Genomic DNA, 17,780 nt, shown 5'->3' with positions numbered 1-17,780 from the left:
CTAACGTTTTACTGCTTTTTTTTTGCTTGAAGGCTCTGGGATTTATTCAGTTGTTGTTGTTTGCCATGGCTGCCAGTTCCCACCTGATGTTGTATGGGAGTTCTGATTGGTCCAGAGCGTACTGAATAACTGCTAGCTTACATAAGGTCTTAAGACTAGGACTCAAGTCTAAGATGAACAGCTCATCAGATATAGTGTTATCTCCTTTCCTTCCTCCAAAGAGGATGACATGATCTCCCACAATGCAACAGCACATATTACACATTTTACATGGTCCTTTCCCCTTGGGCTCAACCTTCTTCCAGGAGAAGGTCTCTGGACTGAATTTCCACACATCATTTAAGGTCTGGTTATAGTTCCAGCCACCAAATATGTACAGCTCTCCGTTGTAGGTAATTGCTGAATGATATAAGCGTCCTTCTGGTAGAAGCTGTGTAGAAGGTGTGATCATCAAAACGTTGTTCTCTGTGTCAAACAGTCTGATGGTGTTGTAGATCCCCTGGCCCCCAAATACAAACATCTTTGTCCCGATGATGGTAGCAGAGTGACACCATGAAGCAGGAGGTGGAGTTCCTCTGGTGTTAATTAAAGTCCAGACCATTGTGCTGGTGTCCAACTTGTACATGTCATTAGTGTATCCAGTCAGGTTGGTGTCTCCTCCATGGATAAACATGACCTTATCCAACACACAGGCTGAGTGGTGGTTCCTCCCCTCTGGAACAGTCCCAGAAACCCTGGGTTTTAACCATCTGTGGGCGTCGACATCAAATGCATGAAGCACATTGTAGTACTCTCCTCGATAATATCCTCCCCAGATGTAGACTGTATATTCTATCAACACAGCTGTGTGGCCGCAGCGCCTGGATGGAACCTCTATGTGGCGTCCTCCTCCTCCTCTTGCAGGGGTCACAGGGGTCAACGTCCTCCAGCATAAAGACACTGTGTTGAAGACGTGAACATCAATGTGATCACCGTCTCCTCCAAAGCAGTACAGCTCCTTCTCCACCACCACAGCAGGACGGGGGTCATTGTCGGCTCCTCCTTTCAGATGTATCGTCCAGTAAAGCATTTCTCTCCAGTTTACATTGACTGTTATATGGAAGGTCAATGTGTCGGTACGAGGTCAAAGGTCAATGCGTCGGTACGAGGTCAAAGGTCAATGCGTCGGTACGAGTCGCTGAATCACGTTCCGTTCGTCGTACGATGTGTTTTATATCACACGGTCGTGACGATGACGTGATGTCATTTCAACAAGCACATTTTTACGGCTGTTTTTTTTTGCTTTGATTGATAGAGCAGTGGTTTTCAACCTGTGGTTCGGGTTCCCCACATAATTTGTGGGAAGGAGGGGGGGTCCCCAGATGTCAGTGAAGTGTGTGTGTGTGTGTGTGTGTGTGTGTGTGTGTGTGTGTGTGTGTGTGTGTGTGTGTGTGTGTGTGTGTGTGTGTGTGTGTGTGTGTGTGTGTGTGTGTGTGTGTGTGTGTGTGTGTGTGTGTGTGTGTGTGTGGGGGGGGGGGGTCATTTTATGCTCTCAAGTTCTTATAAGGGTCCATTTGGTTATACCAACTCTGCATCATTTTGCTGGGGACCACCTGGAACCTCCTCAAGGACCACTGGTCGTCCCCGGACCAAGTAAACCATGAGCCTATCATCAGTATAGGCAGAATATCCAGAGATAACATGGAAACGTAACTGTAATAAACACTATGATCTGTCTACAATCTACATAACATGCTATCTAAACCAGTGGTTCCCAAAGTGGGGTCCGGGGAGGTCCGGGGAGGTCCTTGAGGGAGTTCCAGGGGGTCCCCGGCTAAATGATAGTTTGGAACCAAATGGACCCTTATGGGTCTGTAACTCTGAGAGTGTAAGAGTTAAATTAACTTTCACAAATTCGGGTCCCAGAGATAGGAATGGGGGACCGTAGCCTAATTCAGGTCAAACTGGGGGTTAAAATAAATCTTCTCTTATGGGGGGTCCCTGGCATATCTCTTCAAATGGGGGTCCGCGGGCTAATTAGTGTCAATTTGGGGGTCCTTGACATGAAAAGGTTTGGGAACCACTGATCTAAACTACATATTTAGCCTTTGCATACGCCTGTAAGGTCGTTGAAGTTGTGACCCAACACTGTGTAATTTTGTCTTCTAGCTCCGCCTCCTGGGCGTGGCCACCCAACATGGCGACCTGGACAGCGTGTGTTACCTCCTGCGCGAGGCGCGCGTCCCGCTGCCCCTGGAGCCGTCGGAGAACAACCCCGCCATCCTGGCTGCCCACTACGGTCACGCCAACCTGGTCAAAGAACTGCTGGACTCTGTGCCCGGTAAGGAGGAAACATCACCACCACCGTGCATTTTCTACAGTCTTTGTTTAGGACTTTGTATAGGACTATATTTAAACTGAGTTTGAGACGTACAGGCCTTTTGGGGGGTCTGAGGTAATTTGAGCTACGTGTTGAGTTATTATGGACTTGAGAATTATACCCAACATAGATTATGTAAACGGGAGATAATGGTTTTCCCCAATGAGCCAGCAACAAATAGACCAATTTGAAGATGGTTCAATTGGAAAAAACTGAGGACAACGGTGGACACCTAATCGGAAAAATAAAGGCTGAGATTAATGTCTTCGAGCACATTTTATTTATTTATTTGTGGGAAATGTGCTGTACTGTATACAGTAAATCAATGTGCCTTGGCTTGTGTTTATGGAGATGTACAGGCATTTATTCATTTCTATCCTGCGTCTGTCTACACCTGGGGGTCCCCATATGACAGTGAAGTGACAATTTAATGACTTTTAAGACATTTTTAATGCCAAAAGAAAATAAGACCATTACTGCATCAAAAGTCATCAAAAAACTATACTATAAAAACTAGTCAAATAATATAAGAAAGAGGCAAATTTGTGAAAGTAGCAGATCTACAAGCCCATGACGCCTCGCAACGTGAGGAGAGATCCGATATTTTCAATATTTATCTGTGGAACTGAAAATGTAACGCCTCAACTCCTACATGCCTTGAACTGTCCCCTGTTCAAATATGACTATTTTGGGGGGTCCCCAGTTCAAATATGATTATTTTGGGGGGTCCCCAGTTCAAATATGATTATTTTGGGGGGTCCCCATTGTCTTGGAGCTGACCTGGATGTTGTAATTTTTATGGTCCTGTCTCTTTAGGTCGCTGTCTCAGAGGTGACATGTTGACCTGTATGCTGTATTTTTGAGTGGTGCAACCACTCCCTTACGGAGTTATTTGTGTGGTTGGGTGGGTGGGTGGCTGGCTGGCTGGGTGGGTCTGAGCACGAAAACAGCATGGTTGATTTTCACCATTTGTGCGCAACCTAACACACACACAAACACACACACATATTAACTGTATATATGATGATTTCGGGTGTGCCAGTACAGTACAGTGACAGTACAGTAGAGGGTACATGCTGTATTTTCTCTCTCTCTATAGGTCGCTGTCTCAGAGGTGACCTTCTCAACTGGATGCTGTCCACGGCGTGCCAGCAGGGTCACATGGAGGTGGTCAGGCTGCTGGTCCAGAGCTACAAGGCAGACGCGGAGGACTGTGCCGTCCGCAGTGACGAGTTCGCCGTCATCACAGGCCTGCCGCTCTACGCCGCCGCACGAGCTGGTGAGGACACATGATTGGTTGCCTCAGAGCCATCTAATAGAAGAGTTACGATATTGAGGGGGCAGAAACCGAGCACTGTTCATGCAGCCTGGAGAGGGACAAGCTGGAGTTTGAAATACATTGTTTTTAAACCGGGGCGGCGCAAATAAGAGCAATTTCAGGCATGTGTGCAACATGACAACTGTTTTAAAGTATTGTACAGTAACAACTAAAGTCTCTGTAATGTTTATGTACGATTACTACAAAACAATCTAAAATATTGGGATTTAAGATTATTAACACCCCGAGCGGCAAGAACGGAGTTCTCCGTCCTATCAATTAGTAACGCTCGTCGCCCAGTTTTGGCTACATCATACTACTTCAGCTACATCCGGGATAGTGCCTGGTGCGTCGGTTAATGTGCTCCATTGCGGGAAATCGCTGGGCGCTCTGATTTAATGGTCCTAAATACCCCCGGGCGTTCTAGGTGTTAAAGCTGGGCTGTTGCCTGGGTCCAATGCATTTCTTTCTACTTCCGGTCCATTTACATTTGTGCTATACTTGAAACGAAAATAACAGATGATGCCTGTTGTTGCATGTCTGCCTCTGTTGCCTAATACAGTATATCTCAATGGACATAACAAGAGTGACATGGAGGTGAATGCGAGTGGGCAGAGAGAGGAGAGTGTGAATGCAGTTTACTGTATGTAGTAGCTCTGGTGTGTGTGTGTGTGTGTGTGTGTGTGTGTGTGTGTGTGTGTGTGTGTGTGTGTGTGTGTGTGTGTGTGTGTGTGTGTGTGTGTGTGTGTGTGTGTGTGTGTGTGTGTGTGTGTGTGTGTGTGTGTGTGTGTGTGTGTGTGTGTGTGTGTGTGTGTGTGTGTGTGTGTGTGTGTGTGGGGTCAGGTAATGAGGCGATAGCAGGGTTCCTCCACAACGGAGCAGAATTTTCCTCCTACACTCTCATGGACCATCGTGTGTGTGTGTGTGTGTGAGAGCGTAGGTAATGAGGAGATAGCGTGGTTCCTCCTCCACAACGGAGCAGGGTTCTCCTCCTACACTCTCATGGACCATCCTGTCTTCAGCAAACATCTCCTCAGACAGAAGATCCAGGACTCCTCTTCCTCTGAGGAGGAGGACGAGGACGCAGAGGAGGACCAGGTGCGTCTATCTATAGCAGTGGTTTTCAACCCTTTTCATGTCGAGATTTGTGCAAGGCGTAGCTCGACAGAGTGCACTTCAGAGTGCGTTTTGTTTTAACCAAATTTTTTTTTGTGTAGTTTCTGTATGGGAAGTGAATGTGATATTGTTTATTTATGTTTTTGGTTGTCTTATAATCCCATATATAAGGGATGGGTCTTTACGACAAGAAACGACAATAAAGGCTCATCCATCCATCCATCCATCCATCCATCCATCCATTCATCCATCCATTCATTCATTCACACGCAGGCCGTCAGCGTGTGTTGGAGCGGTCTGAAGCTGCCCTGGTTGGAGCTGGACTGGTTCATGGACGTGTCCAGTCGCGTCACCCGTCTGGACCTGTCGTCCAACAGGCTGGCAGCGCTGCCCTCCGTGGTGCCCTGGGGACTGCTCCGATTGCAGAGCCTGGACCTCTCCGACAACCTGCTGAAAGATCTGCCTGCTGCGCCCAGCTCCCTGGAGGTGCTCTGTAGCAGGTAGACCTCCGAAACACCTCCCTGAAGCCCCCACACACACCTCTAGACCTACTAAACACCTCCCTGAAGCCCCCGCACACACACCTCTAGACCTCCTAAACACCTCCCTGATGCCCCCGCACACACACCTCTAGACCTCCTAAACACCTCCCTGAAACCCCCGCACACACACCTCTAGACCTCCGAAACACCTCCCTGAAGCCCCCGCACACACACCTCTAGACCTCCGAAACACCTCCCTGAAGCCCCCGCACACACCTCTAGACCTCTCCAACCAGTGTTGTTCTTGGCAGCAAATTTTGATTTTAGTTTTAGTCATGGTCTCTTGAATAGTTTTCATTTCGTTTTAGTCACATTTTACTCACCTGGAATCTACAAGCTCACAACACGTCACACTTTGACGCGTTGTGAGCTTGTAGACCAGCTATTTTCAACACGCAACCAAGGGTAAAATGACTTATCTCCCTGGAGGTTCTCTGTAACAGGTAAACACCTCCTAATAGTGCAGGCGTTTTGAGAAATGTCCCAGAACAAATTGCAAAACAGAAATGCTCTCAACTGTTTTTTTGTTTCATAAATATGTTCGTAACAACATATCAAAAGTCCTAAGAAATCCCAGTGGTGGAACATTATTGAAAAATGCAAAAAAGATAGGTAATGGTAGGTAGTATGGTCAAAGTTTCATTCCGCTTGAAGTGGCATGTTCTCTTCTTTTCTCTTTCAGTTTACGTCAGTTGATTCTCTCTCAGAACCAGCTGACCTCGTTGCCCACGGGACTGCTTCATCTCACCCACATCCAGAGACTCATAGCTTCCAAGAACCAGCTCGCCTCCCTGTTCCACATCCCTGAAGGTATGTTCTCAGCATTATTACACTATACTACGCACTAGTACGCACTGTAGTGTCAATATAAATCACTCCCTGAAAGCAAAAGAAGAAAACAAGTTCAGTAACAGGGTTCTCCCAGTCCCCATCTCTCCAGCTCTTCAGTAAACACAAAGTACATTGTTTGGATTTTGTGACAATTTCAATAATGTATTTTTTGTGACTCTACAGAGCCGGAGAGATGGAGATACTCCTGTTACTGAACAAACACTATACTGTAGCAATGATTCCTATCACAATATAGATCCTTTCAACACTTAAAAATATCGCTTACCTAACCTCCCTTTAAATGAAGGACCATATTGGCATATTCATTCATTTCTTCATCTAAACGGCATTATTACATGTAGAGTTTAACCCATTCTGGACGGGAACCCTTTTTGGTGTTTTAAACATTATGTTATAGTTTAGCTATTGGAAAATAGCAGATCTACAAGCTCATACACTACAAGCTTGTAGGTCTGTATTTTAGAAAAATCGTGAAAATATTTATTTCAGAAAACTGGAGGATTTAGAAGATTTTATTTTTATTTTGAGGTCAGGCCAAAATGGATTAAAGCAGTAGAGCTTGTGTATTTTGGGGGGGATGTACAGTGTATTGCATGCAAAGAGATTTGGAAGGACTTTGTATTCAATTTACTCTTAAGCTTTGCTTTGTTCCATCATCAGCCACCAACTGGATCGGTCTCCGTAAGCTGGAGGAGCTGGACGTCTCCGACAACTGTCTGACCAGCCTGCCGACGGCCGTCACTCACTGCTTCAAATCCCTGCGCATCCTCAATGTCTGCCGCAACAAGCTCTCCGCGTTCCCAGACCCATGGGCCTGCCCCCTGGTAGGTATCTGTTGTTTCTACCACTAGGGGTGTAAAAAAAATCGATTCGAATTAAAATCGTGATTCCGTTATGAACGATTCAAAATCGATTCATAATTTTTTCTTTTTAATTTTTGTTTTTTTAGATTTATTTTTCTGGTTACAGTTACAGGAGTTTTCACTACATGGTGTCTGTGATATGAAATGTAAGCTTACCCTAATCACAGTAAACATCATGTCTTCAGTCATTTTCAAGTTACTGTAGTCACTTCAGTTCAAGACTGGAGTAGATTGTGATGAAATCCTATGTATTGAATCGAGAATCATTTTGAATAGAAATTTGTTTTGAATCTGGAAAAAAAGTGCTTTTGAATAAAAAAAAAAAGATCGTTTTTGGATTGAGAATCGAGTTGAATCGAATCGTGACCCCAAGAATCGGAATCGAATCGAATCGTGGGACACCCAAAGATTCACAGCCCTATCTACCACCTTCCCAGACCCATAGGCCTGTATCTGTTGTTTTACCACCTCTCTCTCTCTCGCTCTCTCTCTATCTCTCTATCTCTATCTCTATCTCTATCTCTATCTCTATCTCTATCTCTATCTCTATCTCTATCTCTCTCTCTCTCTCTCTCTCTCTCTCTCTCTCTCTCTCTCTCTCTCTCTCTCTCTCTCTCTCTCTCTCTCTCTCTCTCTCTCTCTCTCTCTCTCTCCCTCTCTCCCCACAGAAACAGTGCAGAGCCTCTTCCAACGTCATAGAGAGTCTTCCTAACACCATGTCTATCTTCTGGAGGACTCACCTGAACGAGGTGGACTTCTCAGACAACCTCATTAAGGAGCTGCCCTCGTATATATTTGAGCTGGAGGTATGTTCTATTGACTTACTGAGCAGTGTGCATGTGCATTGAGGAGGCCGTAACAGTTCTTAAATGTCAAATATACTCTTACTGGTTTAAATACAGCTTAATGTGAATTCATTCTGATCTGGTTTAAATACAGCTTAATGTGAATTCATTCTGATCTGGTTTAAATACAGCTTAATGTGAATTCATTCTGATCTGGTTTAAATGCAGCTTAATGTGAATTAATTCTGATCTGGTTTAAATGCAGCTTAATGTGAATTCATAATTCATTCTGATCTGGTTTAAATACAGCTTAATGTGAATTCATAATTCATTCTGATCTGGTTTAAATACAGCTTAATGTGAATTCATTCTGATCTGGTTTAAATACAGTTTAATGTGAATTCATTCTGATTTGGTTTAAATGCCACTTAATGTGAATTCATAATGTTCGGTGGACGGTGGTGGTGACATTAGACACATCTTTCTACAGAAATACATTGTGTGATTCTTTAAAACACCACAAGATGGTGCTGTTGCAACAGTGTGACATTTTACTCATGCTTTTCCTCCACCAGGAAAGGGACTATAATAATGATATAATAAAATCAGTTAATTCATGATATAATAATAATAATTATAATTATAATAATAATTTAGTCCCCAAGCTTGTAAATCATGATTCTGATTTTGATTCTGATTCTTCAAATAGATAATTGTACATACAATTACATTAAGAAAGAACCAAAAACATGGTAATACATCATATACATAAAACAAAAGGAAAACAAATAGTCATCATGAAACATACGTAAGCTAAGAACCTAACAGTGGAATATCTATATAATGAAACTATGCATATTCACTATAGTGCTACTGTATGTCTACATAAAATGCTATCTAAGTTAGATACGTTGCTCTTTGCGTACGCCTGTAAGGTCGTCGAGGCTAGGGCAAGTGCTACGGCCTGAGGAAGGTCGCAAGACCGAAACGTTGCTTCAATAAATGCTCTGAACCCAGCAAGTGGCAGTGTGCGGGTGTCTCTCCTTTCCACATTGTATATGCCTCGTCATCATCGCACCTGCTCCAAATTACCTACCGGGTGTGTGGAAGTCATCTCTCTATAAGTGCTACGAGCTAAATTGGAGTCTGAAGGGGTGGGTTTTCAGATTACGGCGGTGGTTTAATTATGTTTTGTAATCATCCCGGTAATTAAAATCTAGAAAGCAACTAGTAAGTAAAGTTGTCAAATAATTGTAGTGGAGTAAAAGTACAATATTTGTATCTGAGATGTAGTGGATTAGAAGTAAAAGTTGGAAATTCCCAAGTACTGTATTATTGTTTGATCTGCAAACAAGAAGTATTCCGCTCTGTTGTGTTTTTATTCATTTTTGAGGGTTGCTAGCCCCTCCTATATACAGGTTTAAGGTCATAATGTGCCTCATTACGTCATATTGTCTCTTTATTTTTAATGTTTCGTTGGCACCGTTTGTTTTATATCACCATTACATCACCTAATCAACATGAGTTACAGTGTAATATATTAGCGCCCCTCACTTCACACGGGTGTGATTTTTTTAATAAACACATGAGAAACTTGAACTGAATGATAGTAAGAATACATTATATATTATATATAATATTTCTCCACCTCTACCTTCCTTCCAGTCTGTGGTGTCTCTGAGACTGTGTCTGCATTGTGTCTCTGAGACTGTGTCTGCATTGTGTCTCTGAGACTGTGTCTGCATTGTATCTCTGAGACTGTGTCTGCATTGTGTCTCTGAGACTGTGTCTTCATTGTGTCTCTGAGACTGTGTCTTCATTGTGTCTCTGAGACTGTGTCTGCATTGTGTCTCTGAGACTGTGTCTTCATTGTGTCTCTGAGACTGTGTCTGCATTGTGTCTCTGAGACTGTGTCTTCATTGTGTCTCTGAGACTGTGTCTGCATTGTGTCTCTGAGACTGTGTCTGCATTGTGTCTCTGAGACTGTGTCTTCATTGTGTCTCTGAGACTGTGTCTGCATTGTGTCTCTGAGACTGTGTCTGCATTGTGTCTCTGAGACTGTGTCTGCATTGTGTCTCTGAGACTGTGTCTGCATTGTGTCTCTGAGACTGTGTCTGCATTGTGTCTCTGAGACTGTGTCTGCATTGTGTCTCTTATACTGTGTCTTCATTGTGTCTCTGAGACTGTGTCTGCATTGTGTCTCTTATACTGTGTCTTCATTGTGTCTCTCCAGTCTGTGGTATCGTTGAGACTGTCTGGGAATCAGATCTCAGCTCTCCCAGCGCCCAACAAGTGGAAGTGTTCTCTGCTCCGAATGCTGGACCTGTCCAGGAACCAGCTAGGCAGGTTTGTAGGTCCATATACCTCTTCTCTTCTAGGCAGGTAGGTGGATGACATTATACCCCCAACACACCCTCTCTTCTAGGCAGGTAGGTGTATGACATTATACCCCCAACACACCACCCTCTCTTCTAGGCAGGTAGGTGGATGACATTATACCCCCAACACACCCCCCTCTCTTCTAGGCAGGTAGGTGGATGACATTATACCCCCAACACACCACCCTCTCTTCTAGGCAGGTAGGTGGGTGACATTATACCCCCAACACACCCCCCTCTCTTCTAGGCAGGTAGGTGGATGACATTATACCCCCAACACACCATCAGAGAAGTGTTGATTTTGACAGCAAAGTTTGATTTAGTTTTAGTTATAATCTTTTGAATAAAATTCCATATAGTTTTAGTCAGATTTTTGGATTTTCAAAGGTGTATTTTTTATTTTTTTACTGGGGCACAGCGGCGCCTCACAGCTAGAATGTCCTGGGTTTGATTCCTTGTAGTCTTGATTTAGTTTTACTGTACGGTTGCAAAAATGCATTATCAATCAATCAATCAATCAACCAACTGTATTTGTGTAGACTCGGGGTTCCATTACTGAAGTCTGACGTAATTTACACATCCTACCTAGATCGTGTGTTTTTTGGTCCCATTCTGAATTCCCAGACTTTTTTTATGTTGCATCAAATAAGAGCTGTGTTCCAAAAATGACGGTGACGGCCGATAAAGCGCTCGTGTTACTGCTGCCGAATTAGTTAAAATGTTCACCAGAAACGAGCATCAAATATGAGTGACTGACTATCGTAAAAAAAACGATACAGAGCCACCTCCCCGACAATATCGCGTAGAGACAGTTTGTTTAATTTTTGGACCACAATTCTTATATGAGACGATTCCGCGACCCAGAGGATTGATTTCTATACTAGTCTATACCACAAAAACATCAGCTATTCCACATATAGCAGTGTAACGTACAGTGATATCTTTAGCTTAGACAGCAGCAGCATAATATAATTCGGAGACTCATTCGGTCAACATCTATTGCTATACAATCTTTAAGGGGTGCGCACGCTTATCCGACACACCATAGGACCGACATGCGGAAACAACGATAGGGTTTGAGGTAGGTTGTCGAGTCGGACCAATGACTGGTCTAAACTAAGTACTGCACCATCTTTAAGGATGCCATGTTTTTGCAGTATCCCTGATAAAAAGCTTGAATAAAAGAACATTGGACTCTCAACTCCTAAATTAAAGACCTTTTATATGCAATCACAACTGTTTATATCAGCTGACTAAGGTTTTAATTTGTGACTTTATAGAACTGAGGAGGGACCCAAAACCAGGAGGCTGGCCTTTCTGACCACGTGGAACCGGAGGGACCCTGACCCAGGTACTGTATATAATGTTTGGGGGGTCCTTGACATAAAATAGTTTGAGAACCACTGATATAGAAACAAACAAGGTTTTTCAGAAAACTGATGAAATGATTTAGAAGACATTATGTAGAATCTGGTCTCCAGTCCCGATGGGATAAACGTGTGTGTGTGTGTGTGTGTGTGTGTGTGTGTGTGTGTGTGTGTGTGTGTGTGTGTGTGTGTGTGTGTGTGTGTGTGTGTGTGTGTGTGTGTGTGTGTGTGTGTGTGTGTGTGTGTGTGTGTGTGTGTGTGTGTGTGTGTGTGTGTGTGTGTGTGTGTGTGTGTGTGTGTGTGTGTGTCATTGTCATTGTCTCTCTCTTGGCAGTGAGTGCGGTGGAGTTTCCGATCATCCTGCGTGACTCTCTGGAGGTTCTCTTCCTGAACGACAACCATCTGGACTGTGTCCCTCAGTCCGTGTGTGGTCTGACCACGCTGTCTGAGCTCTATCTGTCCAAGTACGCACACACACGCACAAGGACACGCACAAATGTTTTATTTGCAAGGACCACCCTCAACTCTGAAAGTGTAATTTGGTTCCATGTTGAACACTCTCAGAGTTACAGACCTGCTGTGGTCATTCAGGGCCAGCTCTTTATGAGTTTATGGTGATATTATTATTGTCTCCACCAGGCCGAAGGCATGGGGAGAGAGTATGTTTTGCACTCTGTCTGTCTGTGTGTCCGTCCGGCGTCCGTGTGTGTGTGTGTGTGTGTGTGTGTGTGTGTGTGTGTGTGTGTGTGTGTGTGCGTCCCTCCGTCCGTCCGTCCGTCCGTCCGTCCGTCCATCTGTCCGTCCGTCCGTCCGTTACCAGCTAATCTCCGGCACTGTTGGCCCAAGCCATGCCAAACTTTGCACACACACTCCCTGGATGCCAACGATGAACCTCTGCCCCAAACTTCCCAGAACGGCCTGTTCTAGCGCCACCAGGAGGCCGACTTTTGTATAACACATTTTTTGTTATTACTCCTCCAGAATCTGTCCAAAAATCCCGCAAATCGTTACACAGTATCTTTATAGTCATCTGCTCAAGTCGGATCTGTCCGATATTTCATATTCCATGGTACTTGGCTAACATTGGCTTACAAAGTTTGCAGGATTGGCCCGTTTTGAACAAAAAGCCTCAAATCATGAACGCAGCGTGCAATTTACGTGAAATCTTTCACATACTTTCCTACTAGGCTGAGGAATATATCTCACCCTTTTCACATTGGCCTGTTGTAGCGCCACCAACAGGTGGATTTTTGCAAAGCAACTTTTTGGAACAAAATGCCTCAAATCATCCAATTGCCATCAAAGGCATAAGAAGAAATGGCACCCTTTTCACATTGGCCTATTATAGCGCCACCAGGAGGCCACAACCTGACCTGCCCTGGTGGTGACCTGTGCCCCGAGGGGCACTTTTCCTAGTCGTCTGCTCATTGTGTCTGTCCGTGGCACAAATTGGAATTTTGGCAAAAATGTCCACCACAAGCCAGCATGGTGATGACCCTTTTTATGACATTTTACTATGATGAGGTATTTGTACTTGGGTATTTTCAAATACTTCTACTCCACTACATCTCAGAGGCAGATATTGTACTTTTACTCCACTACATTTATTTGAAAACTTTAGTTACTAGTTACTTTGTAGATTTTGATTATTATTACCCAGACCCCCAGTCCTATATACATTTCAGCCATTTGAAAATATGCTATTTTCAAAAGATGTTTAAACATTGAAATGGGACATTTTGCACAATGAGTATGTTTAGCCTACTTTTTGTACTTTTTGATAACAATGCTTTTGCACTTTTACTCAAGTGCATTTTGAATACCGCACTTTTACTTGCAACACAGTAGTTGTACATTGCAGTATTTATAATGGTGAGTAAAATGGTGCTTTTATATATAGCGTTTTTATCCAAGGTGCATTACATTCACACACATTCACACACCGATGGTAGAGGAAACCATGCAAGGCACCAACCTGCACATCGGGAGCAATTAGGGGTTCAGCATCTTGCTCAAGGACACTTCGACACTAACTCTGGGGGAGCCCGGGTTCGAACTGGGAACCTTGCGGTTGTCATCCGGTCACTCTACCCCTGAGCCACTGCCGCCCCGTACTTTTTCCAACCACAGCTGCTGTGTATCATATGAGTGTAGCTCTCTGTAGATCGTCCTCAGTCGAGCCCTCCATGCTACGACCACAGCTGCTGTATCAAAATGAGTGTAGCGAATGGGTGAGAATCTCTCAAACGGCTTCTCACAGAGATTGAATTGTTCCGGAACATGGATGCCAAAAAAAAGGATTTATATCAGAGCATCAACAAGTTCCCCTTTGATTTGTTTGGTTTTGTTTGGTTTCTCTCCTCCTTTGGGGTAAGCCGACCAAAGCTACTACATTTCTTCCCTGTGCAACCTCCTATAGCTACTGTGTGCTGAATTTAATAAAAAAAACAGATTTATCTTTTATCATTTTATGAAATTTATATCTCTCTTTTTTCATTTGTCTGACCACGCTATCCTCATGTAAAAAATCACACCCGTGTGAACTGAGTGGTGTAAGGTATTATATAGCCTGATCAGCTGTGGTCTGAAATCACACCCGTGTGAACTGGGTGACCATAGCAACCATGCTCATTTTTTGGTACGAACAGACACGTAAACTAACAAAGCTGAAATCACACCCGGGTGAACTGGGTGACCATAGCAACCATGCTCATTTTTTGGTACGAACAGACACGTAAACTAACAAAGCCAGTTGTAGGAGTGGTTTACACCACTCAAAAACACACTCAACATGTATTTTCCCCTGCAGTAATCATACAGTAATCCTGGTCTCTAAACTACAGTATGGGGACCCCCTCTAAAACGAGATGATGCATCTCAAGGGGCTTCTAAATTAAATAGAATTTCAATGTATACTTAGGTTTAACCGTTTAGACATAGTTTACTGAGGTTAAGGTTAGGATTGGCTTAGGTTTTGGCATAGTTTTACTGAGGTTAAGGTTAGGAATACCAGGAATGTATCTGTTATGAGAACAGTAATCCAGGTTTCATCTCTCCAACAGTAATCCAGGTATCTCTCCAACAGTAATCCAGGTATCTCTCCAACAGTAATCCAGGTTTCATCTCTCCAACAGTAATCCAGGTATCTCTCCAACAGTAATCCAGGTATCTCTCCAACAGTAATCCAGGTATCTCTCCAACAGTAATCCAGGTATCTCTCCAACAGTAATCCAGGTATCTCTCCCAACAGTAATCCAGGTTTCTCCTCAGTAATCCAGGTATCTCTCCAACAGTGACTGGGGGCGACTGTGGCTCAAGAGGTAGAGCAGGTCGTCCAATGATCCATGGGTTGGCGGTTCGAATCCCGGCTCCTCCTGTCTACATGTCGAAGTGTCCTTGGGCAAGACACTGAACCCCAAATTGCTCCCGATGTGCTGGTTGGTACCTTGCATGGCTTCCGCCGCAATCGGTGTATGAATGTGTGTGTGAATGGGTGAATGTAATGCACAATCTATGTAAAGCGCCTTGGATAAAGGCGCTATATATAAAATGCACCATTTAACAGTAATCCAGGTATCTCTCCAACAGTAATCCAGGTATCTCTCCAACAGTAATCCAGGTATCTCTCCAACAGTAATCCAGGTATCTCTCCAACAGTAATCCAGGTTTCTCTCTCGAACAGTAATCCAGGTATCAGAGAGCTCCCGGTGGAGTTGGGTCATCTCTCCAACCTGTGGCAGCTGGACATCGAAGACCTGAACATCATGAACGTCCCTCTGGAAGTCAGGAAAGAAGGTAGAGAACAACCTGACACTGAGGTCTTCTCCTTGCTTAAAATGATCCTTGGCTAATAAGATTTATATGCCTTAATACAGTATGATTGCCCTCTATAACTAAAATTTATATTTAAAAACACCTTCAATATTTTATTTATTTTAGAAACAGTTCATATTTTGCTCAAGGGGGACAATGCCCGTTGCATGTTAATGATGTAATTTGTCCATGTGTGGTCCAGCTCTATGGATTTTATGGAATGCATAATGCAAATGAAACATTTCAAATATTGGTTTGATGCTCATATTAAGTAGGAAGTATTATCTTGGTTTTTATATGCACATGCATTCCATGCATACCATAGGGCTGGATCACACATGAACAAATGACATCATCAACTTGCGATGGGCTTTGCCCCGCTTGAGTAAAACTATTTCTGAAGTGAATAAAATATTGAAGGTGTTTTTCATTTTACATGTTAGTTATAGAGGCCAAAAATAATGCCTGCCTAATAAGCCTTAATACGTATTATACGTATTAAGGCTTATTAGGCAGGCATAATTTTCAGACTTTCAAAAGCAGTTATCATCTTAACCCATTCAGGCCTGACGTCGAAATAAAAAAGAAAAGTTTTCTAAATCATGACAATTTTCGGAAAGATTTGAGGCACATTTTAACGATTTTTCAAAAATAGCAGACTTACAAGTTCATAGCGCGCCACTCGGTGGCGCGCTATGAGCTTGTAGATCTGCTATTTTTCAATAGCTAAATTATAACATGTTTAAAACACTAAAAGGGGTTCCCGTCTAAAATGGGTTAAAAGGCCACTTCACCCCCTTTTGCAACCAGTTCTTATTTTAATGATGTTTGGGAGACAAGAAACACATTTCAGTTTTGCAAAGTGTCCATGGGCTCCATGATGTCATGAACACTGACCTCACTTACTTCCTGGACTACATGTTCTCTCAGTAAGTCAGCCCCTCCCCCTATCCACAAGGAGGAGCAGTGGACCAAAGCATTATGGGAATTGTAGTCCAGGAAGGAAGTGAGTCCAGTGTCCATGACATCATGGAGTCCATGGAGTCATGGACACTTTGACATACTGAAATATCTAAAATCACATATTACCCACATAAAACCCCTGGAAAGTGGGTATCATTCAAATAAGATCTGGTTGCAAAAGGGGTGTAGTGTCCCTTTAATTGTCGTGTTTAGTAGACATTTTGTCCAGCAATGTTTTTCCTGTAAAGGTCCACTGTTTAAAAACTAATAATGCTGTGGTATTTTAAAAATCCAATCTTCACACATGGTCAACTGGCCGTCCGTCTGTCCGTCCGCTCAGGTCCAATGTCCGTCATGGCGTTCCTGCGAGCTCACCTCCGAAAGGCGGAGCCCTGCAAGCTGATGAAGCTGCTGCTGATTGGTCCACCGCGGCAGGGGAAGTCTGCCCTCCTGGAGGCGTTGCAGACCGGAAGGACCGCCCACTTATTCAGCCCTCCGGAACGCAGCATCTCCACGTCAGTCTGGGAGCTGGACACGCCCACCGGGGGCGGGGCCAAGGGCAGCGGAGGTGGGGCCAAGAGCAGCAGCGTGAGTGAGGGGGAAAACACACTGATACACACACACAGCTCAGCGGCCTTGTGGTTAGAGTGTCCGCCCTGGGACTGGGAGGTCGGGATTCAATCCACGGCCGGGTCATACCAAAGACTCTGAAAAATGGGACCCAGTGCCTCCCTGCTTGACACTCAAGGGTAGCATCAAGGGTTGGATTGTTGGGGGTAAGTCCCTGCGACATACTAGCGTCATGTCCAGGGGGTGTACTTGTACATCAAGCTGCCTCACGCTACAGAAACAGGAGATAGGCTCCTGCCCTATATGGGCCTCATGGCTCAGCAAGGCTTACTTACTTACTTACTTACTTACTTACAGACACACACACACACACACACACACACACACACACACACACACACACACACACACACACACACACTATTGCTAGTAGAGTGCTATTAACTAATTTATTTAAAAAAAAGTGTTTCTCCTCCTGGACAGTTAGTCTTGCCCCAATGACTGTCTCTGTATCGAAATGAGTCACAAATGTGTTAAATGTCTTAAAATAGTAGAAAATGGCAAATAAGTTTAGGGATAACAGGACATAATTAAGCAATATTACACGAGAGGAGGTGGTTTAACGTCATTAATGCGCACGCCTGCTTGCATGCCGAAAGCAACGCAGAAGTGCATTAATGACGTTAAACCACCCCGAGTGTAATATTGCAATTATACAACAGTTACCCTTACAACTAAGAAAATCGCTGAAAAAACATATTTTTTTAATGACAAGAAACTAGCTAGCCTAGCCACCGAGTTTGCTGCGCTCTGGGAGAACAGAGCAGCTGAAATCTTTGTTTTGATTAGGTGTG

The 17,780-nt window shown here is 43.9% G+C and overlaps 1 protein-coding gene across 1 annotated transcript in view; it reads left to right on the top strand.

Moving 5' to 3' along the window:
* Positions 1-17,780, top strand: part of lrrk1 (leucine-rich repeat kinase 1) — a 141,446-nt gene that overhangs the window by 27,895 nt on the left and 95,771 nt on the right. Inside the window, exons 4-15 of the mRNA XM_079496474.1 lie at positions 2,149-2,320; positions 3,459-3,638; positions 4,618-4,775; positions 5,067-5,293; positions 6,018-6,145; positions 6,848-7,011; positions 7,719-7,856; positions 10,069-10,181; positions 11,494-11,564; positions 11,915-12,044; positions 15,263-15,375; positions 16,697-16,944. Coding sequence (XP_079352600.1) covers positions 2,149-2,320; positions 3,459-3,638; positions 4,618-4,775; positions 5,067-5,293; positions 6,018-6,145; positions 6,848-7,011; positions 7,719-7,856; positions 10,069-10,181; positions 11,494-11,564; positions 11,915-12,044; positions 15,263-15,375; positions 16,697-16,944 — 1,842 coding nt within the window. The remainder of the gene's footprint in view (positions 1-2,148; positions 2,321-3,458; positions 3,639-4,617; positions 4,776-5,066; positions 5,294-6,017; positions 6,146-6,847; positions 7,012-7,718; positions 7,857-10,068; positions 10,182-11,493; positions 11,565-11,914; positions 12,045-15,262; positions 15,376-16,696; positions 16,945-17,780) is intronic.

Source organism: Electrona antarctica, assembly GCF_951216825.1.
Source record: "Electrona antarctica genome assembly, chromosome: 3".
Lineage (NCBI taxonomy): Eukaryota > Metazoa > Chordata > Actinopteri > Myctophiformes > Myctophidae > Electrona > Electrona antarctica.
Note: the sequence above shows the minus strand (reverse complement) of the source record. Positions and strands in the feature narration are given on the sequence as shown.